Source organism: Centropristis striata, chromosome 13 (assembly GCF_030273125.1).
Source record: "Centropristis striata isolate RG_2023a ecotype Rhode Island chromosome 13, C.striata_1.0, whole genome shotgun sequence".
Lineage (NCBI taxonomy): Eukaryota > Metazoa > Chordata > Actinopteri > Perciformes > Serranidae > Centropristis > Centropristis striata.
Genome location: NC_081529.1, coordinates 33,308,364 through 33,325,535, shown reverse-complemented (window position 1 = coordinate 33,325,535; position 17,172 = coordinate 33,308,364). Strand labels below are relative to the sequence as shown.

The 17,172-nt window shown below is 34.3% G+C and overlaps 1 protein-coding gene across 1 annotated transcript in view; it reads right to left on the bottom strand.

Moving 5' to 3' along the window:
- Positions 1-209: 209 nt before the first annotated feature.
- Positions 210-17,172, bottom strand: part of fam20ca (FAM20C golgi associated secretory pathway kinase a) — an 85,842-nt gene continuing 68,879 nt past the window's right edge. Inside the window, exons 4-10 of the mRNA XM_059347515.1 lie at positions 12,647-12,739; positions 6,476-6,591; positions 4,130-4,310; positions 3,559-3,668; positions 2,743-2,824; positions 2,239-2,298; positions 210-1,331 (exon numbers count right to left, since the gene is read on the bottom strand). Of these exons, the coding sequence (XP_059203498.1) occupies positions 1,073-1,331; positions 2,239-2,298; positions 2,743-2,824; positions 3,559-3,668; positions 4,130-4,310; positions 6,476-6,591; positions 12,647-12,739 (901 nt within the window). The 3' untranslated portion in view covers positions 210-1,072. The remainder of the gene's footprint in view (positions 1,332-2,238; positions 2,299-2,742; positions 2,825-3,558; positions 3,669-4,129; positions 4,311-6,475; positions 6,592-12,646; positions 12,740-17,172) is intronic.

The following is a 17,172-nucleotide window of genomic DNA, read 5'->3' as shown; positions in this document are numbered from 1 at the left end:
GAGATCACACTGTTCTTCTTCTCCTGGTTGTGAAAGATATAAAAAAACAATTAAAATATTTAATTGTTTATGATAACTGTGTTTTCTTGGTCAGGTCTCTCTTTGAAATGAGATTTTTTAAATCTCAATGAGACTTTTTACCTGGTTAAATAAAGGATATATATATATATATATATATATATATATATATACATATACATATATATATATACATATATACCTCTGTTTAATTTACGATCAGCGATGGAAACTTTGTGTACAGTTCGCATGCTGGTTTGTTTACCAGAAATCACACTGTTCTTCTTCTCCTGGTTGTGAAAAAAAATGTAAAAAAACAATTAAAATATTTAATTGTTTATGATAACTGTGTTTAAATGTTACTTTTTATGCTGCTTTCTTGGCCAGGTCTCTCTTGGAAACGAGATTTTTTAAATCTCAATGAGACTTTTTACCTGGTTAAATATATATATATATATATATATATATATATATATCTGTTTGTTTACAACAAGCACCAGACACTCTGTGCAAAGTTAGCAACGCTGTTTAATTTACAATCAGCGATGGAAACTTTGTGTACAGTTAGCATGCTGGTTTGTTTACCAGAGATCACACTGTTCTTCTTCTCCTGGTTGTGAAAAAAAAAAACCTGCACACTTCCTCCCCCTTTTCATACATTGTGATAAAGCTTATTGTCTGACCTAAATGCTGCCCCAGTCAGTGTACGTTCTCTTTTGGTTATGTACTAATATAATAAAACACGTAAAACAAACTGGTACCCTCCATATTGAAAACAAACAGGACAGAATCAGAACACAGCAGCGGTTCCTTTATGTCTTATACAACAAAAATACATCTGTATCTAACAAATACAAAGCCTCTGTGTGAGCACAGTCTTTCCTTTTCCTTTCTTCTTTACACTTAAAAGCAGTTTCCAGAGAGGCAATGATGGCAAGTCTTGGAATTCACTGAATTCAGCTTGGTATCAGAAGTGTGGGACTTTCGCTGTAATCCCATTGGTCGGCAGCCACAGGTGGGCGTGGTCCATTGTTCGTGTGTTTTCTGGCCCTCACTACCTGTGGCCGGGGCCCCTCTGGGTGGCCGTCTCCCTGGCCAGATCTTCCTCCACCACGTTAACGTGGCCTTCTTTCTCTATGCAGCCGGCCAGGACCTGCAGCACCAGCCGGAGCCTGCGGTCCAGGGCGTGGAGGTGGCGCTGGATGAGGATCGGGGAGAGCCGGTCGCGGAGCAGAGACTCCTCCATCAGGGAGCTCAGCTGGTACTCGTCTTTGGCCAGCAGCTGGAGACGCAGGTAGGTCGACTTCCTCACTCTGGAAAGGATCATTTAATAGGTTAGTTTAAATTAAACCTGGACTCACAGGAATCCGTGAAATAGGCACGGATTTGCTTAACTCAAAATCCGTGGAATAGCCACGGAATCACTCAAATTTCTGTGAAACTGACACGGATATGCCACGGGATATGACTGTCATTAACTTGCATTGTAGCGAAATCCGTGTCAGTTTCACGGAAATTTGAGTGATTCCGTGGCTATTCCACGGGTTTTGAGTTAAGCAAATCCGTGGCTATTTCACGGATTCCTGTGAGACCAGGTTGTTTAAATTCAGCCCTACTCTCTTATATTGCTGTAAATATGAAATAAGTATTGTACAGATGCCGGAGCCAAGAGTGAGAACTGAGTTAGGTCAGAAAGCTTTTAGTTACGCACCTTTATCATGGAACAATCTGCAAAAGGACTTGAAACTGTCTGAACTGATCACAATCTGTGAATTTTTTTTCTTTTCTCCACAATATTTTTTATTTTATTTTCAGTTTTTAACACTTTGACATACAGCTTTTAAATGCATGTATCTTCATTCAATTCCATATTTTAAGATAGCTGCATTTACTTAAAGACACAAAATAAAAACAAACAAAACATAACACTCCTGTTAAAGAAAATGGTAATATATATACAATTGAGTTTCGTTTTAATTGGTGTAAATTAAAAACAAATATAGAAAAGCAATATGAATCTGACGATCGAAATATGCATTGCCCACAAAGACGAGTTATCCACTTCTTCATCCGTTAAATCTAAGTCTTTAATGTAGTTCATGAAAGGGCTCCTTTTATCCTCAAATACATGCTGTTTAGCCTTTAATATGCAGAAATTTTCAATATATCGAACGATAAGTGGATATATTGACTATGGTGACAGTTAGACTTTTAACATACCTGCAGCACTGGCTGAGAGGCACCAGGATGGACAGCTCATCATGGGAGTGTTTTCCAAACCTGTGAGGATAAAGATCAGAGGATGAAGGCAGGAATGATCACAATGTGTTTCTGTTTAGCTGACTGATGCTTTATTTGGATGAAGCTTCTTGAGTTTTATGAGAAATATTTAAAGTAAGCACACTGAAAAAAAGGTGTTTAGTCTAAAAACCAGATAAAAACAGTAAATCTGAGGGAAATGATCTTGCTGCATGGACAGATAATTTACCTTGACAAGATTTATTAAACTAAGATTATTAAATCTAGAAATAAGCATGTTGAACACTTAAAATAAGAAATTAACTCTTAAAACAAGATAAATTAAAGCTGCAAGCAGCGATGAACTGGCCTGAGCAGAGTGACCTGACAAATATTTGTTTCTTACCAAGATAAAAAAAACCCGTTAGATTTAGAAGTGTTAGATAATTTATCCACCCATAAACTGTGTTGATAAAGTGTCTTTACCCTCTTCCGTTGTCGAGGTGAATAATGAAGGTTTCATTTCCAAACTTCTCAAAAGTTTCATAATGATGTCGGTCCATGTTACCTGGACAAGAGAGAGCAAAGTGGTGAGAACATGTGACACTCTGAGACAGTAGATTTACATGTTAATATGTATAAATATGCCATTTCTTCATGTGATATACACTACAGGCCAAAAGTTTGGAAGCAACTTAAATTTTCTGTTCACATGGCTTTCTTATTAAGAACCTGGATTCTTTGGATTTTTGGATGTTTTTACTGCATGATCAGACTTTACCTTTATTGAATTGAACCATTTTCCTCAATTTACCATTAGCTATACATTGATTTTAGCAGACCATTGCTGAATAAATGCTAACAAAATAAAAGAAGGGCTTAGTTTTAGGGTTGAAAAGCTTTAGAAGAGTCACAACTTCAGAGCAAAAGTAAAAAAACAAATCACAGTTTGCATTAATCGCTTTAACTCTCGCTTTTGAGAGTTTGGATACAAAAATCCCAATAAATCTCAACTGTGTTCATATCTCTGACAAAAGAAACAAGAGTTCAGATTTATACATTAAGGAAAGAAGGATACACAAAGTCTAAGCAATAAAAACCCAAAGACCTGATAATTATAGTCAAAATGTTATCTAATAAGTGACTCTTTATATATTAATCATGTTTATTTTGTTGCAAAGTATAGCAATGAAACTATGATTTTTTTGTACAAATTTGATCTTGCTTCCAAACTTTTGGCCTGTAGTATATATATATATATATTTATAGTGACGTCATCTACAGCTTGATGCAGTTTTTTACCCATTAAGAAGTCAAAGATGGTCATATCCATGACGTCCAGCAGCCGAGTGCCTCGGTCATACGGAGGAGTCTGCTTCACCTCGTCACAGTAATCTGGATCCACCTCCCACCTGACAACACAGAGAACTACATGTATAAAAATGATTATATCTATATTTAGTCAGAGTCGTCGGCAGAGTTGATTCAGGAGACGTAAAGTAACGTGTCGTCCCCTTAAGGACTTAAAACTGTCTGAACTGATCACAATCAGTGATTTTTTTTTCTTTTCTCCACAATATTTTTATTTTATTTTCAGTTTTTAACACTTTGACACACAGCTTTTAAATTAGTGTATCTTCATTCAATTCCATATTTTAAGATAGCTGCATTTACTTAAAGACACAAAATAAAAACAAAGAAAACATCACACTCTGAACAGGTTCGCTCCTCCTGTTAAAGAAAATGCTAATCTATTTACAATTGAGTATCGTTTGTAATTGGTGTAAATTAAAAACATATATAGAAAAGCAATATGAATCTGACAAGATCGGCATCTGCATTGACCACAAAGACGAGTTAAATCTAATCTTACTCTGCTTTCTTGCGTTTGTGGTAGGAGCGTCTCCAGGGGTTCCTCCACGTCTTGCGCTTGGCGAGGTTCAGGTCGGGCAGGAAGGCCGCCAGCGAGCCTTCGATCTGGTCCGGTTTACCGCACAGAGCGTGCTCAGTGGAGCAGTAGTAGGAGCACTCCCCGTAGAAACACACGTTATTGGCTGAGGAGAGGAAATAAAACACACTGACTGAGAAATGGTGTCAAAGAGGAGCCACTTAAAGTGGCTGAATATAAATTAGATAGATCATTGGATCCACAGGAGTCTCAGCTTTCCACTGATATCTAATTAATACGAATCCAAGACTATTTAGGAACTCCAGGATGCAGAAATATTGAAACACAGCAACAAAAACAAAAAAAAAATCTGAAAAGAGTCAATAGTATGGTGTTCCTTTTTTACATTTTTAGACATCCTGTAATATGTTGTTTTTCTGTCATTTTTATGAATTTGGGGCTTTTGAAAATTTTAATACTTAAAAAAAAGAAAAAAGAAAAAAAGTCATACTATAGTACAGCGTATTCTTTTCAATTTTTACTTTTTCTGTTACTTTTTGTCAGATTATACTATATATATGCAATATGCAATATGCATCAACAGACTCTAATAGGGGAATTTTATGAAATAGGGGCATTTTAAAATTTTAAGACCTTTTTCTAAAAAAAAAAGTATAAATTCTATAGCATGCCGTTTTTTTTTGTAAAGTTTTTGGACATCCTATAATATAGTGTTTTTCTGTTATTTTTTCCCCCTGTAAATTCAGTGATAAGACATTTAAATGTCTATCTTTTAGACATTGTGAAAACTCATTGCTGAAAATATTCCTGCATACATTTTTGTTCTACATACAAAATATTTCCTCAGCTCCAAAAAACCCTTTAAACACATGCAAATTATAAGTCTGTACATGAAATGCTTTCTCACATTCACAAAAACGAAGCAAACTTTTTTACACATGAACATTTTGAGTGCAAAGTCAAAGTATTTCTGCAGCTGCAAAACTGTTTTCTCATTCACAAATTTCAGATAAGCTCAAGTAATCAATGAACCATAATGACCCTGACATAAATAAACTCAGACAAAGGTTCATAACTGCTTATAATCACCTGTTTTGCAATCCATAATCATCTATTAAAAAACACACTGCCTCACACACTCGTATATCACCAGTTAATTAAAAAACACAGTTGGACTGACATTCACACCAATTATTATCATCTTGGAGCTAAACGTTCTAGTGAAACAGCTGCTTCATTTGTTGCTTTAATGATCTCCAATTATATGTTTATAATATTCTTTGAGGCATCCTGACAACTACTCGTGACAAATGAGCTGCTTTTATTTTGACACAATTTGAAATCTCCTATGCTCTGACATGACACTGACTATGACACTTTACCTTCCTCTAAACCATGGGTCTCAAACTCGCGGCCCGTGGGCCAATTGTGGCCCCCGTGATGATATTTTGTGGCCCTCACCTTGATATGAAAGTTTAATGTGAGTTTTATATGAATGGCACTTTACCGTGTTGTGTGTGGAAGGTCCCTTTAATTACTTTTTTTGGTAATTTAGGTATTTTTTTGGTAATTTTGGTAATTTTTTTGGTAATTTGGTCCCTTTAATTACTGTTTTGGGTAATTTTGTGTCTTTAAAAAAAAATAATTTTGTGTCTTTTTTGGTAATTTTTTATCCTTTTTAAATAATTTTGTGTCTTTTTTTGGTAATTTTGTTTCTTTAAAAAAAAAAAATTGTGTCTTTTTTGGTAATTCTTTGTCTTTTTTTGGTAATTTTGTTTCTTTTTTTAGTAATTTGGTGTCTTTTTGGTCATTTTGTGTCTTTTTTAATAATTCTGTGTTTTTTTAAATAATTCAGTGACTTTTTAAAAATAATTTTGGCCATTTGTGTCTTTTTAAAGTAATTTAGTTTTTTTCTGTCATTTTCAATCTTGCAACATAAAAAACCCATTAAAGAAAGAAGGTTGTGTATTAATGTGTATTATTTCATATTAAACCTCTTCTATTGTCGAGCTCTTGAGGCTGAGTTGACTCACAGTGCCACCCTTTGGTGACTTGTGGCTATTGCTTCATTTATCATTTATAACATTTTTCCTGCATGTTTCTTTCCATCTGTACTTGCTTGAAGATCAGATGAGGACAAACAAACTCAGACTACAGAGACACATAACCCACTTTAATAAGGGCTTTAATAGTGTCTCACATGTGAAGCCAGTGTTGTTCTGTGCTCCGTCCAAATAATACAAGTGCTGCAGCCAAATATCTCTATCTCTATCTGAGCCAAGCAGCGAGTCTGGCAGAGCGTTTCTCTACCTGGTGAGATGAAGAAGGTCCTCCACAGCTTCTTATCTCGAGTCACGTCTCTGATCTCTCTGGTCATGTTGACGAGTCGCCCAGCCACCGGGGGAACTCTCCGGAAGTCAAGGATCCTAAAAGAAAAGACAGGGACATGTAGAAAAAACAGTTAAAAATTAGATTTTTTTTTTTGTGATCATTTTTTTATTGTTTTTTTACGGAAGCCCTGAACCGCAAGTGAATACATTTTTTTTTGAGATGTTATCTTGTTATTTCGAGATCATATCTCGTTATTTCGAGATAACACACCTATGTAAAAAAAAAAAATAATTAAAAAAAAAAAAAAAAAAAATTACGGGATATTATCTCGAAATAATGAGATAATATCTGAAGAAAAAAAAAATTTTGGAAGATTTTTTTTTTTTAATTCTTATTTTTTTTTTTTTTACATATGTGTATTATCTCGAAATAATGAGATATTATCTTGAAATCACGAGATATGATCTCGAAATAACAAGATAACATCTCAAAAAAAAATTTCTTCACTTGCGGCTCAGGGCTTCCGTAGTTTTTCCATTTAGTTTAAAACAAACAAACAAGGAGCTGTGGTAAGCATCAATTGGGCAACAATAGCAACAGCAACAAAGAAGATAAAATGCTAGTGTAGCATAACAAACAAAATATAAAAATAAATAAATAACAATGGCAATACTACCAACCAAACATATCACCAATATTGAGTGTTGAAAAATAAGAAAAAGGAATAAAATAAAATAATAAAGAAAATAAATAAAAAAATTATGAATAAAAAAATAAGAAAATAAATTAAAAAAAATAATAAAGAAAAATAAAATAATAAAGAAAAAAATAATAGAGAAAATAAATAAAAAATACTAAAGAAAATCAATAAGAAATAATAAAGAAAATTTATAACAATAATAATAATAATAATCAAAAATAGGTAGACAATCGCCCTCCCGCCCCCCAAATTTCAAGGGGAACACAGGCTTTGTCTCCATGAAGAACACTGATGAACATAAAAAAAAAAAATTAGATTCTTAAAATAATTTTAATCTGTTAAACACAATGTTTTCAGCTTAAAGTGCTCTGAGAAAATGCTGCTGCAAAACATCTTCAGCCTCCAGCTCGTTCTCCCATCGTGTCCCAGGCAACGTTATTATAGTTGACGAAAAATAACGAAAAAACGAAAACTAGAATTGAAAAAACATCTTCCTTAACTGAAATAAAAACAAAAACAAGAGTTTTTAAAAATAAAAATAAAAACATAACTAACTTATACTGTATTGTGAGGTTACAAAACTAACTAAAATTATATTATTATAGCTTCTCTGAGCCAAAGTCTAATAATCAGCTGCAGGTCTACATACTGTGACAACCTTATTTAATTTTATTCCCCCCTTTCCATTTTTGCAAGTCAAGCAAATCTAGAAAAAAAAAAGAAGTCTGACAATCAGGTTCATGACAATACCAACAGCATGTACTTGAGCTCAACATATTTCCATTATTGTCTAAATAAAAGCAGCCAAGAGAAAAAAGTGAGACGTCAGGAGACGTTTTCTTTCTGGAAGAATAAAGCTTTGTGATTTCTGATCAATCTTGTCAGTTCAGCACAACACGATGTTTAAATCATGTGTACGTTGCTGTCTGCCGGCTTCATGATTGTCATGAAAAGCAACATTTATTGACATCCAACATCCGCTTCCACACTAAACAAGAAAGTAGACGGTGTGTGTGTGTGTGTGTGTGTGTTTATCTACCGGTCCCACCAACACAAATAAACACACAAACTCTCTATATTTTGAGTTATTTTTAGTTGTGTCTTTTTTGTCATTTTGTGTCTGTTGTTTTGTCTTTTTTTGTCATTTTGTGTCTTTTTTGGTAATTTGTGTCTTTTCTGTGTCTTTTTTGTCATTTTGTGTCTGTTGTTGTGTCTTTTTTAGTTATTTTGTGTCTTTTTTGGTAATTTGTGTCTTTTCTGTGTCTTTTTTGTCATTTTGTGTCTGTTGTTTTGTCTTTTTTTGTCATTTTGTGTCTTTTGTGGGTCTTTTTTTGGTCATTTTGTGTCTGTTGTGTCTTTTTTAGTTATTTTGTGTCTTATTTTGGTCATTTTGTGTCTTTTTTTGGTCATTTTGTGTCTTCTGTGGGTTTTTTTTTGTGGTTATTCTGTCTTCTCATGTTGTGTCTTTTTGGTCATTTTGTGTCTTTTTTTGGTCATTTTGTGTCTTTTTTTGGTCTGCTTTGTTTTTACGCCTGGATGTGATGAAGCCATGCTTTTGCGCTTTTGGAGACTCCAGAGGGGTTAAATCTTCAGGATTTTAGCACATGTCAGCAAGTGTCTAGAATTAGAAATAAGTATAAGTGCACCCATCTATATTTGTAGATTATATATCTATATGTTAATTCTATACACTCAACGGTCTCAAACTCTTGTCTCATTTCACTCTCCACCTGTCCCCTGTTTCTCATTCTTTTCTTGTGCTCTTATGTCAGAACACTAAACCTATTCAGCCTCTATTTATCCCGCGCCTCGCTGTACATTTTCTGTCCGAATGACCCTGACCCGCTAGAGACTGAAGCTAAGCCTCCTGGGAGCCGTCGCACACACAGACGCAGCGCTTGAGTGGAGCAGAGTTGGAGAAACTTTATCCGACAGAGGACATCATTCAGAGCTGCAGACTGCAGCGTCACGCCGCCCGCTGATCACAAAGGAGCACCTGTGTGTGTGTGTGCATGTGTGTGTGTGCATTAGAGAACACACTCAAGCATCTATTTGTGTGCACGCTGCCTGTTACACAGCCCCGAGTCACAGGGAGTTCACAACAGACGTGATATACTGTAGAACAAAAGACTGTAAGGTACAGAAGTCATTACTGGAGGCAGTGACGCGGCGTTTTCCCTTAAATCTATGGAGTCTGATAGGGCTATTTTGTCTATTTTTTAATCCTTTTCATGTCTTTTCATGTCTTTTAAGTCATTTTGTGTCTATTGTTGTGTCATTTTAGTTATTTTGTGTCTTATTCTGGTCATTTAGTGTCTTATTCTGGTCATTTAGTGTCTTTTTTTGTCATTTTGTGTCTTTTTTTGGTCATTTGTGTCTTTTTTGTGTCTTTTTTGGTCATTTTGTGTCTGTTGTTGTGTCTATTTTAGTTATTTTGTGTCTTTTTTGGTTATTTGTGTCTTTTTTGTGTTTTTTGGTCATTTTGTGTCTGTTGTTGTGTCTTTTTTTCGTCATTTTGTGTCTTATTTTGGTCATTTAGTGTTTTTTTTTGTCATTTTGTGTCTTTTTTTGGTCATTTGTGTCTTTTTTTGTCATTTTGTGTCTGTTGTCTTTTATAGTTATTTTGTGTCTTATTTTGGTCATTTTGTGTCATTTTTTGTGTTTTTTGGTCATTTTGTGTCTGTTGTGTCTATTTTAGTTATTTTGTGTCTTTTTTGGTTATTTGTGTCTTTTTTGTGTTTTTTGGTCATTTTGTGTCTGTTGTTGTGTCTTTTTTTCATTATTTTGTGTCTTATTTTGGTCATTTAGTGTCTTTTTTGTCATTTTGTGTCTTTTTTTGGTCAGTTGTGTCTTTTTTGTGTCTTTTTTGGTCATTTTGTGTCTGTTGTTGTCTTTTATAGTTATTTTGTGTCTTATTTTGGTCATTTTGTGTCTTTTTTGTCTTTTTAGGTCATTTTGTGTCTGTTGTGTCTTTTTTTAGTTATTTTGTGTCTTTTTTGGTTATTTGTGTCTTTTTTGTGTCTTTTTTGGTCATTTTGTGTCTTTTTGTGTCTTTTTTGGTCATTTTGTGTCTTTTTGTGTCTTTTCTAACACGTTAAAATGTATGAAGAAAGTTGAAATTTATATTATATATAAAGGATACAAAGGGGCAAATATGCTGAGAATTTCAATTCTTTGAAAGTTAACCTTTATTAATCATATGTTGAAAATGATTTGGGGTCAAAAAGGACCCCAGACATTAGACTGGTTTTAGGACATGTAGAAAAAACGTATTACCAACTTTTTTTTTTTTCACCTTTTAACTCATGACCAACACATTGATATACAATTTTAGTCAAACATGCAAAATTAGGCCTCATTTAAAGAGGAAAAAAAGGTAATAAAACCTGAATATTTTTTTCAATAGTTATAGTGAAATAATGTCTTGATGTTAATGCACAGAATAGGTTCGGTCAATTTTTAGTGAAACTTATTTTGAAAGCATTGTTCATTTTTGGATGTCATGTATAAATACATTTTTCATATTTTTTTCATTATTATCGGTCAATTCAAATGTACAAAATAAGTTGGTAATATTTTTTTCTACATGTCCTCAAACCAGTTTAATGTCATTCTCGTCCGCTTATCCGGGGCCGGGTCGCGGGGGCAGCAGTCTAAGCCCATTTTTGTAAAAAGTTGAAATTGATATTATCTATAAAGGATGCAGAGGGGCAAATATGCTGAATTTCAAGCAATTCTATGAAAGTTAACTTATATTGATCATATGTTGAAATGATTTGGGGTCAAAAAGGCCCCGAAGACCACAGGAGGGTTAAAAAAGCATATTAAAGAAAGTTTTATCCTCCTACTCTGCATTCTTGTTTAGTATGAAGTGAGACAGTAGCAGCAGTATCTGTCCCTGGAGTCCAGAGGCTGCTGTGGTCAGACAGCTCGTCTATAATTCATCAGCAGTGCTGCATGGTGCACGCTATCCCAACAACAAACTGCTCTTCAGGGGGTACCAGAGCCCCCCCGCTGCCTCTAAAACCTTGTTCCAGTGGTAATGGCGTGGCCCTGATTTCCTGTTTGGCTCTTTCTGCCCACGCAGACACATGTAGCTGACCTCATCGCACAGACAGAGAGAGAAAGTGTGCTGTGAGCATGTGTGAAGTAATTACCACGCCCTCAACAGACTCATGACGACCTGGACGCCATTCATCATCCTCCCCACAACCCCAAACTATCACTCTTCTTACTGTAAGTTTTTTTTTTTTTTACGTTGTCAGTTGAGGCAAAAAATCCATAGTATGGTATGTTGAAAATGGTCCAAAAACTGTCATAGTGTAGTTTGTCCAAAAAATGCCTAAGAAAGCAAGTTGATACTATAATAGTGTAGTGTGTCCAATAATATATGTGTATATATATATATATATATATATAATGTCAAGCAATATATGTGTACATATATATGTATGTATATATATATATATACATATATATATATATATATATATATATACATATATATATATATACATATATATATATATATATATATATATATATATATATAAGCTTTAGAACAGTAAGTTGATACATATAATAGTATACTTTGTCCAAATATGCCGAAAAACAACATACTATAATATGTTGAAAAATTTCCCAAAATGCCTAAAAACTCATTAGAATATCATGTTGACCATTATAATAGTGTAGCATGTCCAACAATATATATATATATATATATATAAACCATATTATAGGATGTCCAAAAGTGGAAAAAAATGTCAAAAATGTCAAAAAAACTGTCAAAAAACGGTCAGACAGTAGTTTGACCAAAATGCCTAAAAACGCTTTCGAATAGTACTTTGATCATTGTAATAGTATAGTTTGTTCAAAATATTAAAAAAAGAAATACTATAGTATGACAAAAATGTTTTAATTTATTTTTCGAAAAATCCAGTATAATAGTATAATACATCCAAAAATTAAAAAAAACTTTAGTATGCCCAAAAAATGCAAAAAATCTGCCCCATTATAGAATGTTGATACATATAGTGGTTTGCCCACATGGACACATGTAGCTGACCTCATCAAACAGAGACAGAAAGTGTGCTGTGAGCAATCATTAATCATCCTCCCCCACAACCCCAAACTATCACTCTTCTCACTGGTTTTATTTTATTTTTTACGTTGTCAGCTGAAGTCTGTGGTGTAAAAGGATCACGTGGAAATCAATAAACTCAGCAGCAAGTTAAAGCAGATGATCCCAGCGCTCACTGTGTTATCTAATCCCTCGTGTACTAAATCCCATTCAGATTTTCACAGTTTAAGTCTATTAAGGTGCACCTTATAGCGGTTTATAGACAGGTTGAAGTGTTGTGCAACCTGTCGTTCTCTCTGGAACAGACAGTGGAGGATGATTTGAAACATAAAGGAATCTCAGCACAACAAAAAAAAAAAGATCTCACCTGTCCAAGTGGAAAGCTGCAATCTCAGCGTTGTGCCTCTCAAAGTCTGAGAAGTAGAAGAAGTCTGGAGGGGTTTCCTGCTCCCGGGTCTGCCTGCAAGATAGCAGATAAGGAACATTAAAGATCACGTCAGCAGGATCCTTTGACTCACGGCCATGTGATCGCTTCTTCTTTGTTACATGAATAAACTTCAGGATAACAAGCCCTTACATTTCTATATTTATATCCACCCCGCACTGAAATAGATCTGTTGGAATTGAGGGCTGAATGATGTGAATTCATACATCTGAATCATCAGGAAGGATGTTATAAACTATATTGTAACAAAGATATCAGTAAGATAATTCTATACTTTATTTGAGGCCAGGAGTGAGTGACTGGAGCCTGGATGATAGCGGATTATATCCAGTAAAAACAACAAAAAAAACGGATATCAATGTATCGACTGATATGCATATTATTCTGTAGAGACGCTGTTTTATGTTTAAAATGTTTTCATATTGGTGCATTCGCTGCATCTGCTGTAAAGTTGGACATTTAAACTATAATTGATCAGTTTAAGCATTTCTAGGCATTTTTATGATTTGATAATTTCTGACAAAAGTCGACATAATATAATATGTGACATAGTAGGGGTCATTTTTGGACATCCCATAATATGGTGGGGTTTTTTTGTGCTATTTTTGGACAAACTATACTACCGCATCAATCAACAGACTATAATTGGCGCATTTTTAGGAATTTTTAAATTTGATAATTTTTGACGAAAATCGACTTGCTATAGTATGACTTTTTTTTTTGATGGGGACATTTTTGGACATCCCACAATATGTTGTTTTCCTCCGCTATTTTCGGACAAACTATATTACCACATGTATCAACAGAGTATAATTGGGCCATTTCTAGCATTTTTAGAAATTTTAAAATTTGACTATTTTTTACAAAAATCAACATATGTGACATTTTTGAGGGGGTCACTTTTGGACATCACATAATATATATATATATTTTTTTGTTATTCTTGGGAAAAATATATTACCACATGTATCAACATACTATAATTGGCCCATTTTAAGCATTTTTAGGAATTAAAAAATGTGACAATTTTTGACAAAAATCAACATGCTAGTATGACTTTTTTTTGATGGGGTCATTTTTGGACATCCCATAATACGTTTTATTGTTGTTGTTATTTTTGGACAAACTATATTACCACATGTATCAACAGACTATAATTGGCCCATTTCAAGCATTTTTAGGAATTTTTAAATTTGAAGATTTTTGACAAAAATCGACTTGCTATAGTATGACTTTTTTTAAAACGAGTCATTTTTTGGACATCAAAAAATGTCATTTCTGGCCCTATTATGCTCTAATATGTACCAACAGACTATAAATGATGCATCTACGGGACTGACTCGCTTTTGGAGTGCGCCTCAAGTGGCCAATTGAGGAATTGCATTCAATTTTCAGCCATTTGTTTCCACTTGACTGATACAGATACAGCATTGTTTTATCTCAGACAGGCTAATATTGGCCGACTGATTTATGGGTCTGGATCTATTACAGATACCATTCTCCCCAGCAACATTTTTTTAAGATGTTCCCAGGCCAGACAAGATATATAATCTTTTTCTTTCAATTTTAAGTATGTCATCTTTTGAATTGAGATATTTTTGGTCCATGTGATTTTGGATGAGAGCCATCTGAGCGTCTGCATCCCTTTCTGGGACAGAAGCTGACAGAGGACACCGAAGCCAACATGGACAAAGCTGCTGAAGGGAAGCTGGACGGGATCCTTGCTCACACACACACACACACACACACACACACACACACACACACCCAGAAGATGTGAATCCCAGCCAAACAAGCCATGAATCTGAGTCAGGAACTGCTAGAAGCTTTTTTTTGTGTCTTCCTGTCCGTCTGCTTGCTGAAAACTCCACATTCACACTTTCTCTGTCTCACACATGCAAATCAAGGTTATAATAGTTTTGGATTTTTCAGTAGTTTTAGTTTTAATTTTCTTGTGATTTTTTGTTTTCAAATTCATCCATCCATCCATCCATTCTCGTCCTCTTATCCGGGGCCGGGTCGCGGGGGCAACGGGCTAAGCAGGGGCATTCCAGGCTCAGTTAGTTTTAATGAGTTTTTAAGGTGAATTTGCTAGTTTTTATTAGTTTTTTTTTTTTTTTTTGGGAAAATGCTTTGTTTTCTTTTTTTAAAAATGTATTTATTTATTTTATTTTTTGTAATGGGGTATTTGTTGGGTTCCAGATAAAAAAAAGTCCCAATAAATGTTTCCTTTATTTCCTTTGTCTGATCCATCTCAGCCCCAATAAGTTTATTAAGTCATAAAACCAAATAGATGAAATAGATTTCATATCAACCAAAAAGGTTTACGTGTGAAAAAAGTTGCCAAAGAGAAAAACGAAGGACATTTTCATGATAATTTTAGTTTGTTTTAATTTGTTTTGAAACCACAAAATACAGTTTCAGTTAGTTATTGTTTTTTTTTTTTTAAACTATTGTTTTTTTGTTTTTATTTCAGTTAACGAAAAATGTTTTTTCAATTCTAGTTTTCGTTCACTATAATAACCTTGATGCAAACACACATTTCTGTGTGATTTCTGAAATTAAGATTATAAAATCTAGAAATGTACGCTTAAAATAAGAAATTAACTCTTAAAACAAGATGAATTAAAGCTGCCAGCAGTGATGAACTGGCCCGAGCAGAGTGACCTGATGATTATTTGTTTCTTGCCAAGATAAAAAAAAAGACTTTAGATTTAAAAGTGTTACATAATTTATCTTGTTTTAAGAGTTAATTTCTTATTTTAAGTGTTCAACATGCTTATTTCTAGATTTTATAATCTTAATGTAAGAAAACTTGTCAAGTGAAATAATTGGTCCATGCAGCAAGATCATTTCCCTCAGATTTAGTGTTTTTATCTCATTTTTAGACATACTTTTTTTGCAGTGTGGGGAGGTCATTTTATGCCTATATTTTTGGTCATTTTGTGTATTTTTCTGTCATTTTATACCTGGGTTTTTTTGTGGAAAATTTGTGTCCGTTTTGGTCATTTTATGCCAGATTTTTGTCATTATGTGTAATTTAGGTTAAGATTTAAGAGTTAATTTCTTATTTTAAGTGTTCAACATGCTTATTTCTAGATTTAACAATCTTAATTTAAGAAATTTTGTCAAGGTAAATTATCTGTCCATGCAGCAAGATCATTTCCCTCAGATTTACTGTTTTTATCTCATTTTTAGACATCCTTTTTCTGCAGTGTGGGGAGGTCATTTCATGCCTATATTTTTGGTCATTTTGTGTATTTTTCTGTCATTTTATACCTGGGTTTTTTTGTGGAAAATTTGTGTCCGTTTTGGTCATTTTTTGCCAGATTTTTGTCATTTTGTGAAATTTAGATTTAGATTTTCAAGTGTTAGATAACTGATCTTGTTTTAAGAGTTAATTCCTTATTTTAAGCGTTCAACATGCTTATTTCTAGATTTAATAATCTTAATTTAAGAAATCTTGTCAAGGTAAATTATCTGTCCATGCAGCAAGATCATTTCCCTCACATTTAGTGTTTTATCTGGTTTTTAGACACACCTTTTTTGCAGTACATGCACACACACACACACACTCATACATACTGTACCTCCTCCTACTCCTCCCTGCGTTATCTTTCCTCCCCTCCTCCTCTCCATTAGTCTGGATTTGGACTTCAGGGTGCATTATTTTCCCTCCCCCTTCTCTTCTTCTCTCCCACTTTCTACTGACAACAGAAACTAACCTCTCCTGCTATTCTTCCACATGTCAAGGAAGCCGCCATTCACCCATAAATCAATTGTTGCTATTGTGTGATCCCTTCTTTCTCACCCAGAGAGCGACGAGGGGACTAATGGTGCTCTTATTTCCAAGGTGCAGGCCAGAGGATAGAGGATACTTTGTAGATGAAGAGGGGGAGGAATAAAAGGGAGCGAGGCCCTTGGATTTAAAAGGTGACCTTACAAGCCTGTGCAGCACTCTGTTATCACTCAAATATGCCTTTATCAAAGCACCTTATCACAGGCAGGTAATCAGTGCAGCCTCAACGGCACACAGAGATGCAAAGTTTGAACGCTGACATTATAAGAGATGACGGCTTTGGAAGAAAGAGTGAAAGTTGAAGGTTGTTTTTCTCTCTTGAGGATCTTCAGTCAGTCGCTATAATAATGTCTTTATGTTCAAGTTATTCCATCATATATGATTTCTTTCCTCTCCCTGCTTTGACTTTTTTTTTTTTTTTTTTTTACCCCACTTTGGACTATGTGTAACGTAAACCTGACTGACAGGCATTATAGGCTTTGGTTGCCATGGTGACCAAGATGTAAAATGCAATTTCCTGTCAGGGAGGAAGCTTAGAATCTTCAATGTAAGGCAGTAGCAGGTTTGTGATGTGAAAAGACATAATAATGCACACACACACACATTCTTGTACTTCTATCTTTGTGAGGACCCTCATTGGAATAGTGAA